This window comes from Saccostrea cucullata, unplaced genomic scaffold (genome assembly GCF_032062105.1).
Source record: "Saccostrea cucullata isolate Sc308-1 unplaced genomic scaffold, CSIRO_AGI_Scuc_v1 ctg962, whole genome shotgun sequence".
In the NCBI taxonomy this organism is placed as follows: Eukaryota; Metazoa; Mollusca; class Bivalvia; order Ostreida; family Ostreidae; genus Saccostrea; species Saccostrea cuccullata.
In genome coordinates, this window is record NW_026925544.1 from 225,305 (window position 1) to 242,685 (window position 17,381).

Sequence of the window (17,381 nt, forward strand, 5' to 3'; positions counted from 1 at the left end):
AGGGATTTGACCTCTGACCCCGAAATGAAGTTCATACAGAATTGAACATATTTTCTCTTCAATAGGTTCATCTAAAAAGATATTTGCAAATGTAGATATATAAAATAACACGTTATAAGCTATCTTATAAAGATAAGTCTTAAACATGTTAAATCCTGTTTAAAAAGTTTACTTTGTTAACCTTAAGTGTCTTGTTCAACCACTTAGCAAAAATATACTTTAGGATAATATCACGAGAAGAACAATTAGAAAAAGGTTCATTTCCTTCTTCACTGACTGTACATAAAAAGAAACTTAATTATGAGTTTTCTACGGCAAAGGAAGTACTGTTATTGACATAAAGATATAATTCGATACTAGTACTTTCAGTTTCTTCAAAATGTTGCGTGCAGTCAATACAGCAGTTGTTTTACAAATATGTATCCTTCTATTAATGAAATCTGTATTTGGTGAGTATATCATTTTTATAATTACTTTATGTTTTGCAGTTAAAAAAAAACAAACGTTGAAAAGAGTACAATGTTAAGAATTTTTAATGAATGATTGCAGTAAAATTTTAAGGTGTATAGAAGGTGTGTAGAGCTCATGAAAATAATTATGATAAGCAGCAATCCTTGATTTCCAAAATAATTAGCTTTTTTAATCAATTATAATTTTTTTGGACAAAAGAAACTCTTTCAGAGATTTGATTTTTTTAAAAAAATTTCTGTAATACAGAATTTATTTTGCAACACGCTTTTATGTGTAATGTTTATGCAATTTAGGAGATAATGTCAGATTTGTTTAAAACTATACATACTATGATGGTGTGATATTTTTAAATTATTATAACCAATAATTAATCTTGTCAACAATTTTTGAAAGAAATGCAATTATCAACGATGAAAACCAAGCTCCCGTGACCAAACGTAAAAACAATAAATTTTCACTTTGTGGCACGTGTTTTGTGTAATCAGCATCTTTTTGTGTCAATTATCAATTTTTAAAAACTGTTTTAAAAAAAACAACAAAACATTGGCAAAATGACCATTGAAATAGGAGGGAGCGCCGTTGGAATATTGATATATCTGGATTACTCTATTTTGCACCATGTTTTACGCTTTTTTTTTATTTCATAGTGTTTATTTGTCTTTGATATTACTTTTGACAGTAAAAAACTCGTAAAAAATTAACTATTTAAAATCATTTTTCTATAAGATGTGCGTCATTTTCATTGCCAACTTATCACAAATTGAAAGCATTGGACAACATTTAACCGAACCGGAAGTGATCTGGATTTTTGCCTGGGGCCTAGGTTTCGCGTTACAGCCAGGTCAAAAGATTGTAACAGTTACATTGGCCTGAAATAGTTTTAAAAACATCAAAATAAACAAATTCAATGGTAAGATAATGGTAAGACATAATAATAATAAGATGGTAATCATGATAGTTTAATATCATCTCAAACAGTCTGAATCATTCATTCTTAAAGCATTGAAGTTATGAGCTAAATGTCTTAGGATATGGACCAAAAGGAATCTGTGTGATGATGAACTGCCAAATCCCCTGATCTGAATCCCATTGAACACATTTGGGAATTTTATAAGGAATGTTATCCCCCCACCCCAACCCTCGTCCTCCACACAATTTCAACGGATTAGACTGATCCATACAGTAGGTGTGGCAGTAGATGGGTCAATCTATTATAGGTACACTGTATCCCGAGTTATGTCCAAGACACGATGTAGATACGATATCGACAAATTACTATTTTATAGTTTACTACAACATTTCTTGTGTGTTTATTACATTACTTTCTGTCTTAAAAAGTCTTCCTTACCTTCAATATCCACGACATCGTGCCGATATCGAATCATGATTGTTCAAAGAATTATGGTTTCCATCTATAATACAAGTACTGTATTTTTAACGTGTTATTTGAAAACTACCTTTTATCAAACTTTCCCTGTAGTGTCGATATCGTCGATATCGACGATGTCGCTTCGATATCGAATCATGTTTGCTCACTTCCTTGTAAATACCGTCCCCGTTACATTGTATGTGTATTTATGTTTAATAACAGTTACTTTACTTAAATAAAGATTATACCTGCCATCGATATCGACTATATCGTATCGATATCGACTCATAGTTGTTAAAATATATTACTTAACCAACCTTCACCCTAATACAAAATCTAAAATTTTAACATATCCCATGACAATAAGTTCTATTTCCTCATGCAACGCTTTTGTATATTTACTCTCTGATTAATTAGTTTACCCTACTGTCGATATCGACGATATCGTATCGATATCGAATCATGATTGTTTAAATATATTTAACAACTTTCACCTTCACCCAACATCTTGCTCTGAACTTAACATAAATCAATAACAACCACTTACCTCTTCCTTATCATAATTTTATTACAAATTCATGCTAATAATGAATTTGATATCACTTGTGATCTTGAAAAATAATGTTATACCACATTATGAAAATTCTATAAAAAGGATCGATAGGATATCGTCATGTTATTGTCGATATCGACGATATCGACATAGCACAAAGTCATATATGGTACCAAGTATTTCAAATTAACAGTGCTCATCATCATCGATATCGATACGATATCGACATAATATTGTCGATATCGTCGATTTCGACATCAAATTCGTTCTTGGACATGTATGTGTATCCCTGAGAAAAGTGTGTCTTGCAATAATTAGAGCGAGTGGTGGTCTTACTCCATAGAGATTATTTTATGTGAATTTTCATTTTGATGGCACATCATCTCCTTGACAGTTTGCTTAAAATTCTGACAAGATACTTACATGAAACGTTAACATGGAACTGAAATATACATCAATCATTAACCATGAATGAAAGAAATTATTAATTGTAAGCTTTTGTTCTTTAAAACGTAAAAAATGTAAGGTGAGCCCTTAGAAGTTTTGTTCAGTGTATATATTGATTAGAGACGACATTTTATTTAAATATCTACATGAAGGTGAAAACAATACACAGAAATTCTATCGATGTTCTAAATTATACCAATAGTGTACAAGAGGCTTATGGGCCACATCGCTCACCTGAGTGAATTTGGCCATTCTGTTATTTTCCAGATTTCCCCCTTTGTAATACCTATCTTGACCTTGCTCAATCCAAAAGGGTCATGATTCGAACATTTAAGAATTTACTCTATTCTAGAATTCTTCCACTTAAGTTTCAGCTTTTCTGGCCCAGTGGTTCTTGAAAAGAAGATTTTTGAAGTTTTTATTTTGTATATACTTCAATGTAAAACTTGGATTCCCTATTATGGCATCATCCTACCCCTATGTGTCATAATTTGAATAATTTAGAATTAACACTACCCAAGGATGCTTCCACACAAGTTTCAGCTTTTCTCACAACTGTAACTGAAAAGCATAGAGAATCAAACAAAACCCCGAGGTAGTACTGAATGGTACTGAGAAAACCCTGAGTGGTACTGAGCCCGGTACTGAGTTAACTGAGGTAATGTGTAGTCCTGGGTAGCACTTAGGCTTTTCTCTGTAGATACTGAAGACCATGCTGAGAGGCACTGAGGTTTAATCTGTTGGTACTGAGGTGGTACTGAGGATTACTGAGGGATACTGATGTGGTTTTGGGGCCACTGAGCTGATACTGAGTAGCCCTGAGGTTTATAATACTGTGGTAATCCTGAGTTACACTGAGGCTATTTTTCAAAAATTAATTATTTTTCTTATGAGTTTTATTGTAATCTAATGGTCAAATTTCTTTCATTTTGCAACCAGATCATTATTCAGGGCTCATATTGTCTTTGTTCTGTCTGTTTGTCTGCAACCCTAACCCTAACTTTCGCCATAACTTTTGAGCAATAAAAAAATTGAGACTTCATATTTGATATCCAAAATCCACTAATTGGGCTCTTTCAAATGACACAAACGTCAATAACTTTGTGACATTGGATGTGAACTATATGCTCAAATAGAGGTTTCGTATCTTCGCCTTAACTTTAGAACCATAGGAGATAGAGAATGCATATTTGGTACGCTAACTCCACTAATTTTAAGAGTTCTTTTAAATTGCACCAAGGTCAATGACAATGACATTGATTGTGACCTATATGCCTTTTTGAACCTTCGGCAAAACTTTTGAACCATGAGAGATAGAGACTTCATATTTAGTATGCATTCTCCACTAATAACATAGAATTTCTTTCAAATAACTCCAAGGTCAATGACCTTTTGACCATGACCTACTCGATGTTAGTTACAACTCTTGCGACCGCGTATTTTACACCCACGCGCAATGCTTGATGGTCACAAGCGCATACTTAACAACCAGTGTAAATAACCACTTTTACAGTATATGCATAAAATAGCTTTTTTGAATTTTGAAAACGCCGGGCTCATATTTCACAAACACATCTTGTTTTTAAACTCTTGTCAAATCAAAATGTGTAGGTGCAAGTATCTTGAAACACGTCAACAATTAAACTGAATTTGTTTTTCCTTATTGTTCATTTAATTGATAAAATTATTTACATAATTTGTTTGGAATTTTTAAAAGGATTCTTGAACCACACCTGAAAGTTTAATAAAAGTGATACAATTATGCGGCGCAGAAGTCCTTAATTTCAGGGAAATGGTAATGTTTCTAACATACCAAATACTATTGCATAACACACATGAAAATTTTGATAAACATATTACCACCTTTCCTTGTAAAGCATACTGTCAATAAAAAATTTATTTAAATCATTCATTGCATATTTTTAATTTTATTTATATTAATAACATTTAGGGAGGCCGACTGGGGTTTCCATTGCGCAATATTTTACGCATCTTTGTAAAATGAAGAGTTTTTACTGTTTTAAAGCAATGTTGTCATTTTTTAAAAAAAAATAACAAAATTAAGAAACTTCAGTTTAGAAATGTAATAAAAATTTTAAATAACTGATTTTTAGAGCGATTTTCCAACTGATACGAGATTGGTGAAAGTCTTAAAGAGGGGATAATAAAAATGTTATAAAAGGAAAGGTAATAAATATATACACTTGAAATTTAAAACATAGAAATTTGAGAATCTCTCTATCATTTTTATATTTTTATTTGGTATAAATTCTTTGTACTCGTCATATTTTATAGTACTATGTGAAAACATGAAAAACTGATATTTCTTTGCATTTGAGAAGTCCCCTCTGGAAACAAGGCGGTAGAATTTTGTGGTACTTACATATAATGCACAATATAGTTTTATTCGTCATATATTATAGTTTGAGCGAAATGTCTATAGCAGTATTTGCATAATATCCTTTAAAGAGCAAAAATTTTGCACTTTTCCCTATAATCTTTTAGTAAAATACCTATAATTTGAGACGTTCCCTTAAAAATACCTAGGCGGTAGATTTTCCCCCAAAATTTACATGTCCACTGAAGTCAATGTAAGTTATATATGGTATGGAATAAAGAGTTTCTGTATTGTAGACAACAAAACCCTAGTCGACCCCCCTTAAGCAGTTGTGCGGCACATTAAAAAGTAGATATTGTAACATGTTCTCTTCTGATACTGGATCCCTCAGTAACTAAACTGAGATTGAGACTCAAAAAAATACCTTAAAATAATTGGCAAAATATAGAAAACGGTGAAGTATATTTTGAATTTCAAAACCATTTCTTGTATAAAAAAAAATGATTACCCTTAATTAACTAACAAAACAAATCAGTGTTAAAAATCACTATAAAAAATACTAAGTAAGATAAACAAACTATATACAAAATTACAGTAATCAAAATACTACTCAACTAATGAGTAAAACCTTCCGCTCTCACGAGTGCTCAACAAATGAGTAATCGGCTACTCAACGCTTAAAGAAAAGTTATCTTTTTTTTTAATTTATGTCCACATTGTGGTTATTTAGCTGTTCAGTAAATATATGTAACTGTCAATCGGAATGTATACTGTAAACCATGAAACGGTATATCTCACACAGTGATTTTGATTGGCTAAAAATCTGTTTCTAGAATACATCAGAAAAATGTCGTAATGTTTTACAGAAAAATGAGTCACAATCAAATTTTACTTCTTCAAAGCAATAGTTAAAAATTTGGATTGAATTTTTAAACCCACTCATTTTCTAATTTTGCTCTTTGCCCGGGATTAGCACATACCGTTTTATGGTTGAGTTCGACTTTTCACCCGGTGAGCAGGGTTTTCATGCTGTTTACGCAAATGAATGAAAACAAAGACTCGCATGCTATATATGGTTGTGTAGATAAATTATCGTAGAAGATATTGGTAATAAACAATTTGCCAATGCATTTCCTTTGAAAGTGTAAATGAGAGCGTTTATGGGGAGGGGGTACTGAGTGTAATTCGTCAAATGGGTCAAAAATTTATTTCCGAAACAAGTGCCTGTTTTACCATGTTAAGACCATTTACATTCCCAGTACTATAGATATTTTGTAACACTAGCCACTCAAAATAGAAACCATGTTAAAATATTATTTCCAAATGTGCAAAAAAGCAATTTTTTCGGTAGCTGTTAATTTGTCTTTCATTTGTTGACATTGAAACCTTTTTGACAATTTCAGATTTTATTAAAAATTTCACGTTAATAATCCTCTACATTATTTTGAATAATTCTTCGCTGCATTTCATTTTGAGGATTTTGCACTGTTTTTGTGGCAATTGTAACTTTTATCTCAATAAAATTATTCCTTTCCAGAAATTAATGCAGGAGTAAACGTTGACAAAAATTAAATATTACTTTAAAAAAGATACACTGATTTCAGACCACGTTTTCCGAATAAAAATATTACAATACACTGTATATAAAAACATCGCTAGGTCAGAATAAAACAAAAAGTTTGCTTGAGTTTAAATGTCGTAAATAAAAATATTAATATTTTAAAGGATTCACTCCATTTTTTTTTCACATCAAAATATCCTGATACTGCTGAATCTTCTGAAGAATAGATATTCAAATCTGCTTTTAATTAACCCTTTAAAAGTGAATCAAATGCATTTTTGTCACTTATATGATTTTTATTCATTAAATTAAACGAAGGACAAAGCATTTATGATAAATCTTACAAAATTCGAACAATGTATTAACAAATTCTGATTTCTTAATAGAAAAGCAAAATCTAGACGTGGTTGGATCACTGATTTCTTAATAATGTCAGTATCAGCTCAGTGACCTCAGAGCCAACTCAAAATCCCTCAGTACCTCTTCAGTACCAACAGAGTCAACCTCATTGCTTCTCAGTATATCCTCAGTGTACACAGTGAAAACCTCAGTGCTACTCAGGACTACCTTTGTTTACTCAATACCGGGCTCAGTACCACTCAGAGTTTTCTCAGTACCACTCAGTATTTTTCAGGGTTTTTTTGGATTCTCTGTGCTTTTTAGTTACAGTATTGTCTGGTCCAGTGGTTCTTGAGAAGATTTTAAAAGGGTTTTTTCCCTATATATTTCTATGTAAAACTGAAATCCCTATTGTGACCCTGCCCTACCAAAGGTGGTCATAATTTTTTTTAATTAGAATCTACACTACCAATGGATCTTCCACATAAAGTTTAGCTTTTCTGGCCCAGGGGTTCTTGAGAGGAAGATTTTTAAAAAGTTTTTCCCCACTACACATGCTACATTTCAATGTTAAATTTGGATTCCCTATTTTGACCCTGTCCTACCACTGGGGTCATAATTTGAACAATTCAGAATTTACACTACCCCAGGATGCTTTCACATAGGTTTCATCTTTTTTGGTCAAATAGTTCTTCAGGAAAAGATTTTTAATGATTTAACCCTATTTTCTATTTCCTTGATTATCTTACCTTGAAAGGAAACTTGGCCCTTTATATTTACAATTTAAATTTTCCTTTACCAAAGTGCGCTTTTTGCAAAGTTTGGCTAAAATAGGCCCAGTGGTTCTTGAGAAGAAGTTAAAAATGTAAACAGTATACAGACGGACGGATGGACGGACGATAGACAACGGGTGATCAGAAGGCTCACTTGAGCTCAGGTGAGCAAAAAACTGTAAAAAAAAAATGCCAGGTGAGCTAAAAACTGTAAAACAATGCCAGGTGAGCTAAAATCTGTAAAACATCTACCTTTCCCACCATCAATTATGACATATTTTTATATGTATATTTCATCCACATCCCAACCCCTTAATAGTCATCTCTACAAGCTTTAAACTTGCTTGAATTATAATTTTCTGCAATCCCTCAGAAAATTCAAATCAAGCCAGTTTATCGCCTGAGGAGGCGACTATAAAGATTTGAGAAATGGATGAAATATACAAATTAGTTTAAGAATGTGTTTAAAATTAGGGGATGAAAGGTAGATGATTAACGAAAGTTGGAAAGTGGAGAAATTGTCCCAAACAAAACGCAAAAAGTCATGCGCCGTAAATTGCACATTTTCTGTGATTTTCTTTTATTGATACAGAAAGGTCAAAGCCACTTTAGAGATACTGCTAGATGTAATGATGTTATAAATATCAATTTCAAAAAGCCTGCCACTGCCACCGTGGCAATTTCTTCATCACCCAGCAATCATTACTTCATAATATAAAAAATATGGTATTAATGGCAACATATTAGGCTGGATTGAGAATTATTTGTGTGATAGACAACAAAAAGTTGTAATTGATGGCTTTTCATCAAACCATGAGACAGTAAATGCTGGTGTTCCCCAGGGTTCTGTTTTGGGACCTTTTCTTTTTCTCCTATACATAAATGATATTTGTGATGATTTAGCAAATAATATACGTCTTTTTGCTGATGACACCTCTTTATATGCTATTGTAGAAAAAGAAGCCACAAATGTAGCACAGTCGCTTACTAGTGATCTAGACCTAATTGATAAATGGTCAAAAAAAATGGCTTGTTGACTTTAATCCAAACAAAACTGTAAATGTTGATTTCACCCGCAAAAATATAAAATATCCGCCTATAACATTTGGTCATCATGGCCCATCCATTATTCAAAATGCATCTCATACCCACCTCGGATTACATTTTCAAAGTGATGCTACCTGGACTTCGCATATACAATTAATTTATGAAAAAGCTACAAAACGACTAAATATCCTCAGAATGCTTAAGTATAAGGTGAAAAGAAAAACACTTATTAAGATATATTTTGCATTTATTAGACCTGTTTTAGAATATTCTGATGTTGTTTGGGACAATTGTGAAAAAGATGCAAAACTTTTAGAAGATATCCAAGTTGAAGCAGGTAGAATTATTACTGGATTAAGATCAAATTCCTCTAGATCAAAATTGTATGATGAATTAGGGTTAAATCTTTTACAAACTAGGAGGAATATTCATAAATTGCTACTATTATATAAAATCATAAATGGCTATTCACCTAAATATTTAAAGGACTTGATTGAACCTTTTCGTCCTACAAACCACCCCTATAATCTTAGAAATAATGATGCAGAATTCAAAATTCCTTCTATTAGAACTACATCATATATGGAAAATTTCTTCCCATCAACTATTAAACTATGGAATGATTTGCCTGATTATATCAGAAATGCCCCTGGAATATCTTCATTTAAAAGTCTTTTAAATTCTTATTATTGTAAAAAAGGTAAAGAAATTTATCATTTTGGAATAAGAAAGTACAATATAATACATTGCCAATTGCGAAATAATGCAAGTAATTTAAAGGCAGACTTATATAACCAATTTTTATCAGAAACACCAAAGTGTGAATACTGTATTGACTCTGTTGACGATGCTCATCATTATTTTTTTGCTTGTCCAAAATATAACTCTCCAAGAAATGTACTTTTCCAAACAATTCAAAATATTATTGATTGTGATCAAACTCATGAACTTGATTTACTTTTGTATGTATTGTTACTATGTTTGTCTATTTATCTTTATATCTATATATTGTGTGTTCATTTTGACCTTGTAGGGAGAGGGCTAAAATAGGCTTTGCCTGCTGCCCAATCCCATTCACTTATGTGAATAAAATTTTGTATACATAAAAAAAAATTACTTCATAATGTAATAATCATGTTATGTATAGGGATGGCTCAGGCTCAGGAGTATACAGTGTTAATTTCACCTGCATCAGCCATGCTTAACAAGGGAGAGAACTTAACGGCATTGTGTAACATACCCGGGCTGTCTGCCCTGGACATTATCAGTAAACTCAAGGTCAGGTGGTACCACAATGGCCGCCAGCTGACCAGTCTCTGTGAATTCGAGGAGCCCTCTATGTTCGACAAGTATGCCTGTAGTGTGCTCTCCCCTCAGGCAAACAACCTCAGCTTAGAATTTACCGTAAGAAGTAAGTAGTTTCGCGATAATAAATGGACTACTAAAAGAGGGATTCCTCTTATGTTTCTTGTATTTTCTTTGATTCAAGATGACAACATGACCGAGTGATGGTATTTATTATTTTAACTGAAATTAAGTTTGATCGATCTGTATTGGAATCAAGGTCATTTCAAAGTCATTTATTTTCCCTCAACATTAGGAACATGCATTCTGAGAGTATTGCATAAGAAGGTACAAGTCCCTAGCGGGGTCCCCTTTTCTCTTTAGGCCTCTATATGAAAAAGTGTCCCCAAAATCGTGAAATTTCGGTAATTACTTGTTTATGAATGAAATTAAATATCTTGGAATTGGAGTCGATCTGCCTTACAAAGACAAACTTGCTTGAATGTCAGTATCCCCCGCTGAAAGTGGGGGAACGTTATACATTTATTGCATTACAGTGATGGAGCTATGAGGATTTATTCAGCCAAGAAAAATCTTATTCCCCGACGGCTACATCCGAGAGGATGAGATATTTCTTGGCTGAATAAAATTTTATGTTTCCCGAACATTCATGCAATGAATTGTTTATTATACCGAAATAAGTAAATTAATAATTATAAGTTTTAAATAAACATAAACTTCAAATTCGTCACCGTTCTCAAATTCACTCTCATTTTTAATGTAAAGTTACTGTAACCAAATTTTTGACACATCACTAAAAAGCAGTTTTGTGACGTAAACCAGACTATCTTGACGCGTATGTCTACTTCTCTAGAGTGTTTTCTTCCAACGATATCATTTTAACTATGTTGCGGGAAAATGCACTAGGTTTCCGAAGTGGTGGAATATGATGAAAAGCATGCTAAGGACCGAGAAATATGAAGTTTAATAGCCCGGTCATGTGATAATCTATAACTACTCAAATAAGTAAACACATTATGTAGAATAATTATAATGAGGTATTAATATGATAATTTCTGTCTGTCTGTCCGTCCAGCTGGCCTTCCGTCCGTAGTTCTGTCTGTTCGTAACGCTTTTCCAAGCGATATCGCGAAAGCTTTAAGCTTTTGTAATGAAATTTTACACAATAATCTCCATGGCTTAAGGAGGAACCCTATTGATTTTGACGTCAAAAGTTCAAGGTCATAAATAAAAACACTTTTAATATTTATATGTTTTAATACTTTCGTTTCCATCCGATACCTTTGAGATGTTGCAATAATATTTCATATCACAACTACCCTTGGCTTAAAAAAAAACCTATTTATTTTAAGGTCAAAGGTCAAGGTCGTAATTTAACATATCTATTCGAGGATGTACAATTGTGATGAGGAAAAAAAAAGATCTTTTAAATCTCAGACATCTAAATATATAAGAGATATATAAGCAAATATACATTGAATATTTCATCTAGTCAGACACCAGAGAAGAACCCTCTAGTCTGTAGTTCTGTCCGTCCGTCACAAAAACTTTAACATTGGTCATATCTTTTGAATGAGAAGAGATAGGGTCTTCATATTACAAATGTATATTACTTGTGACAAGACCTTTCTTTTTATTATGATTTTTTTAAAAAAAACATACAAAAGAACAAAAAAACACAAAACATATATAGACGAACACACCCTAACAAACGTAACACACCACATGCACTCTGTGCACCTTTCCCAAAATGCCAGCTGTTCATTATTACATCTAATTAGAGATAAGAAGAATTTTTTTTACGTATAGCAAATCAAATTAAACATCGCCCATTTACTATACAATTTAGTTGGCCCCTAATTTGGGTGCCCAGTCCCTTTTTCTTGATCTCATCTTAAAGCTCTCAGGATTCTAAAGACTTTTTGTTCAACAACTATTCAGAGTTTTACAATGAAAATTGCTTTCAATTTTTTTTTTAATTTTCCTGTAATACTTAACAATGTTAATTGCTTCTGTAAATCTAGGTATTGTATGTTTTGAGTTCTTGAGTAATACAAGTACCTTTTCCTAACAAGATGAGCAAATTTTCTACATAACTTCCTTCAATATTACCCAGCATCACCTTTTGTTTTTAAATAACATAAAAATTTTCAATAGCTTGAAACCAATTTTCAAAATCTCTCCAAAATATGGTAACATGAATACAATCATAAAAAACATAAATCAAAATTCCTGGATCTGTTTTACAGAAATACCAAAAAAATATTTTCAGCAATTTTTATCTTGTGAAGAAAAGAATTTGTGGAAACGAAGCCCATACGATTTTTATATTGAAAGTAAATTATTTTTGTGTCTTTTGTGAAAATTGATGTATTCCGAAGGAAATATTCCCTTGTTTTTCTGTAATAGGTTCATTTATTAATAAATCTCCCATTTTAACTTTTTGGATTCTGGCGTCACAAATTTTTTGATTCTGTAAAAATTTCATTAATTTTTAAATACAAGAAATACAGTTTCGTGTGAGAAGAATCCTACCTTAAGAAATAATTTAAATGAAGTTGTGATAATCAAATGTCAAAACTAGTACTAACGGTTCAAAAGTCAAGGTCAAGGTTAAATTTGTTTTAATTGAATATGGGCCAAACTGTAAGGTTTGGGTTAATGGGTAAAATATTTCTATAACCAATAAAGGTTTTGTCACAAGAAATGCACCTGTGAAATATGAAAGCCCTAGCACCAACTATTCAAAATTTATGGCTAACGTGAATGCATATTCATGACTTTTTTCTTAACTTTTCATTGAATTTTTTCATATTTCATTGACAGTTTAAACTACAAATATGTTCATAAGACATGAATGCTCCGGAACGTTCTTGATGTATTTGAATAGTTCTTACAAATACGTATCAGAATGCTAAGTTTGGTAAATATGTTTTGTATTATGTAGTTAAAAGTGGGGTCAAAGTCAAAGGAAAGGTTAAAGTAAAAACATATTAATGCAGTTGCATAGCTCTTTCTAGATCCTGACCTTGATATGCATAATTCATGTAACAAACATCCTCTGTTCTTTCGATTTATTTAAGACGTACAGAAGGCAGATGCGGGGAACTTAACCTGTGAAGTGTTAAAACAAGTGAAGGAAGAAGGAAAATGGGTCAGGGATGACCTAATAGCCAAAAAGTCCGTGGCCATTAATGTTAGGGGTAAGAATAATCCAGAAAAAGTATGTAGCCCTTGAAAATAAGAGGTAGGAATAATGCAGTAAAGTCTGTAGCCATTAAAATAAGAGGTAAGGATAATCCAGAAATGTATATAGCCAGTGAAATAAGAGGAAAATATAATACATTGCACAAAAAAACTGAAAAATTTTATAAATATATACCTTGACGTTACCGACAAAGAGGGTATTCAATATCAAAGCAGACGTGACGTCACAACACATAAGTTTGCGCCATTTGTAGAAAGTCTCTGAGTGAGTTTGTATTTTCAAAGGGTTAATGGCAAGTAAAAGTGTCGGACACATGTGTGTTTTGGTAGGATATAGCAATAGTCAGATGTCGTCTCGGTTCATGTTTTTCACAAAGATGAGCGACTGTGAGCGGCCTGGTGTTGTTTTGTGTAGCTGACGAAGGTAGACTGGTCTGGTCCACAGATACTTAAGGACAGGACAACCCCCCTATATAAAACCTGGGCCTATAAGACTTTTTTCACATACATTATATATAAGTGTTGCTAAAACGCGGAACGGAAAACGGAACGGAAAGCGGAACGGAACGGAAAACGGAATATATTATTTTGGATTAAAACACTTAAAATATACAATTTTTTTCATTTATTTACGAAAATGGCAAACATATCAGTCACCTAGAATTGAATTTGAAAGGGGTGGGGGGGGGGGTAAACGAACTATAAAAGTATTGACAAGCAAAAACACAAAAAGAAGATTATTGTTTGATTCGCGAGGGGGATAAAACACAAAAAGAAACAATTGTTTGATTCGGGAGGGGGGATAAGTTTCAACTCCAGCATCTTTCAGACTACATTAACTACCACATTAATAACATTCACAAAAAGTGCAACGATATCAACTTGAACGAACATTTCCGTGGGAAAAAGGTTATGACTGGGGGTGTAAAGGGCGGCAAACATTTGATATCTAGATGAACCATGGACAGAGAAATAAAATGTTAAAAATAATGATTAAGATTACGGTTAGGGCAAACCTTTACAGTACGCTCGAATAAACATCTCTTATACACACTGTTGTTAAAATTTTTATTCAAAATAGAGTTGCTTTCAATATATTTAAATTCTGGAGACACAAAGTTGGAAAACTTTCATGTGATTGATATATAATGCAGAATCTTTGCATTCAATGAAGTTAAATTTTGTTTGTTTGCGGCACATATGTGGGTAGGGGCTGCTTATGAATAACCCCGTAAAATGAGCTTTTTTTCCCGTTAATCGGAAAAGTCTGAGAAGTTATTATAGTTCCACCTCTTTTTGTGTAAGGTTTAATAAATCAATTTTTAATGTGGCTGTGGGCCCCTACACAGATCCGAAACTGCCACTCCCCCTTTCATGAATCGCGAATTTGACACTCCGTGCATAATCTGAATATCATAACTAGTTCTTTTTGCCTTTATAGACATTGACATTGGAAATAAATAGAAAGATGGGGGAGGGGTCAGTAAATAATTTCCAACATACAACTTATTTGACAAGCGAAAAAAGGGGAATACGCCTTCGCCCAAATACGATAATCCTTATTCGAGTTGGAGGGTTGGGGGGTGAATTTCTTTCAGTACCTTTTTTCCACGGAGGGTGTGTATAACTCATGAATATGTAAAAGTCTACAATAATTTTTATTAGAAATGACTTTTACAACAAGAATATTGCTCTTTAATCTGATTTATATCGAATCTATATGTTATTTGCTTGACAGAAAATTCCGTTTTCCGTTCCGTTCCACTTTCCGTTCCGTTTTCCGTTCCGCGTTTTAGCAACACCCATTATATATGGATGACACTTCTGCGATTAAAAATGTCCTATCAATTCACAGAATTTGCTTAAACCGACATTTTAGAAAAATTTCTACCCCACTCTGTATATATAAATATATATAGAGAGTAGGGAAGATTTAATAGAACGTTTGTTTTAGGTAATTTTTTGATATGTTTGTATAGATCTTATAACAAATATTTAAATGAAAGATTATTTATGAGAAAAAAGTCGGAAAAATCAACGGGGTCTATATCGAAGGGGAAGGGAAGCGTTCCTGTTCTCAAGCACCTGTGGTCTGGTCCCTCGAAATACACAGTAATCTGAAGGACAATTTCAACGAGGATTGCTATGAGTTGTACATGTATGTTCGTGCGCCATGAAACGCGTTCGACTTTGATGCCGTTCGCTCGTTTTCTAGTTCGCCCGGAATCCATTCGGTCTAAAACACGTTCGCACGAAGTCTGTTCGCGCATGATATGTTATTCGGTTAACACTCATGAAGGACTTTGAGATTCCTACAAAGAAGCGTCTACACCAGGGGAAACGTTAAGAACTGAGCGAAGTGTTCTTGGAGTTACCCCTTGTAAACACCCTTGGGCCTCTAGTGCAAGGAGCCAATGAACAGCATGAAAGGAACAGGGTTAGTTCTTTGGTTCTCTATATCTTCGTGATTCGATAAAACAAATATTAACTTCAGAAATTGTAGACCTTTGTGAGTAAATTCGGAATAAGATAAAGGAAATGTCAGACATAAAAATGACATTAATAAAGTTGCACTGAAACTTATTTCCTGGAAATTTTTTTTTGTTAAACAGAAAATAAACTACATTGACTATTCACTGTATTGTCTTAATCATTCAGATTTGCATTTGTTCATACCTGATTAAAAAATTAGTTATTTTATCTCAGATATTTGCACAGCCTCATGAAAGCACAAGTGTTGAAGAAGTACAAGAAGAGTCACAAGACTAGGGTGAATGTGTTGGGATCCAAACAACGCCTGTTCGTTCCCTTTCCCACTCCTGTTCCGGAATGTAATAACATGTTTAAAAGAGAGAGAAAGGGGGAGAGAGTAATTTGTTACGTTCCTTGGACCATGGCCTTTTAAAGTTTACACATTTAGTACTAAACCAACGGAAAGGAAGAATGATTTTATTATTTTATTCTACATACATCTTTTATTTATCTGTTAGGCCATAACCATGATAATTTAAGAAAGGAATTCTAGATTCTCATCTAGATGTCATTATTGTCTCGTTTACATTCTAAATTTTGATCCAGATCTAGACCTGTATTCAACTTTCTAGTCAACTTTCGATTCTAAATCCTACGTTCCATGAATGTGACAATGAATTTTACAACTGACAATCTAGTTATTATGCATTGTGTATTAAACAAGGATAGATTGGTGAGGATCCGACATGTAGTAAGAAATATGTTCATCTCGTTTTGTTTGAGCATAATTTAGATAACTCCGTACATATTGACCAGGTCAACCAAAATATACCAAATAAAAAAAATGGAATATATAAATTTGTTCACTTGCCCCGTTCAAACAAAAAAAAATTTTATTAAATATTTAAATGACGTTATTAATCATAAATCCTGTGCATTAATTCTTAATTGCAATAAGCCTATATGTGTATGAGTAAATTATTCTGAAAGAAAACAGAAACAAATTGCACTTGTTGTACATTTCTTGAAAGGAAGAATAACGTGAACCATTCATGCAAATATTATGAAAGAGAAGAGAGAAAAATATTGCTGTAAAATATAAAAAGGACTTGCGTCACTTCTTTGACTCTCAAAGAAAACAGACTGCTAAGGCTCCATTCAGCAGTCACATGTTTCCGGGAAGAACCAAGGCCATAAGAGAATCCATGCAGCGAAGATTTGCCTTGGACCTGAAGCTTCGATGCAGGACAGAGTACGAGAATTGCTACAAACACTACTTCGGCGACTTACCTTTGATGAAGCGTGCTATGTCTACTGCGGTTGGTTCCCTCATAAACCGCTACCAGGGTCAGTGCGGGAAGTCCTGTCAACTCTATTCCTTTTCCTGTCGTGGACTGAAAAGCAATAAGTGGAAATCTTCAGTGTTGCCTAGTGACTTTGAATTAAACATGTCAGAAAAAGACAAATGTTTGTTAAAAGACCGTATAAATTTGACTTTA

General features: G+C 33.0%; 1 protein-coding gene across 1 annotated transcript; it reads left to right on the plus strand.

Moving 5' to 3' along the window:
* The first annotated feature begins 290 nt into the window (after positions 1–290).
* On the plus strand, positions 291–16,179 carry LOC134269187 (uncharacterized). Its single transcript, XM_062751404.1, has 4 exons — positions 291–449; positions 10,046–10,309; positions 13,287–13,426; positions 16,117–16,179. Exons 1-4 carry the CDS (start codon positions 380–382, stop codon positions 16,177–16,179), a joined length of 537 nt encoding a protein of 178 aa, XP_062607388.1. The 5' UTR covers positions 291–379.
* The last annotated feature ends 1,202 nt before the right edge of the window (positions 16,180–17,381 follow it).

What these genes read in the sequence shown, in the direction of transcription:
- LOC134269187 (XM_062751404.1), top strand. Translation starts at nt 380, where the DNA reads ATGTTGCGTGCAGTCAATACAGCAGTTGTTTTACAAATATGTATCCTT. An exon ending in ATTAATGAAATCTGTATTTG is followed by an intron (nt 450 to 10,045) that starts GTGAGTATATCA and finishes TGTTATGTATAG; the next exon opens with GGATGGCTCAGGCTCAGGAG. An exon ending in GTAAGAATAATCCAGAAAAA is followed by an intron (nt 13,427 to 16,116) that starts GTATGTAGCCCT and finishes ATTTTATCTCAG; the next exon opens with ATATTTGCACAGCCTCATGA.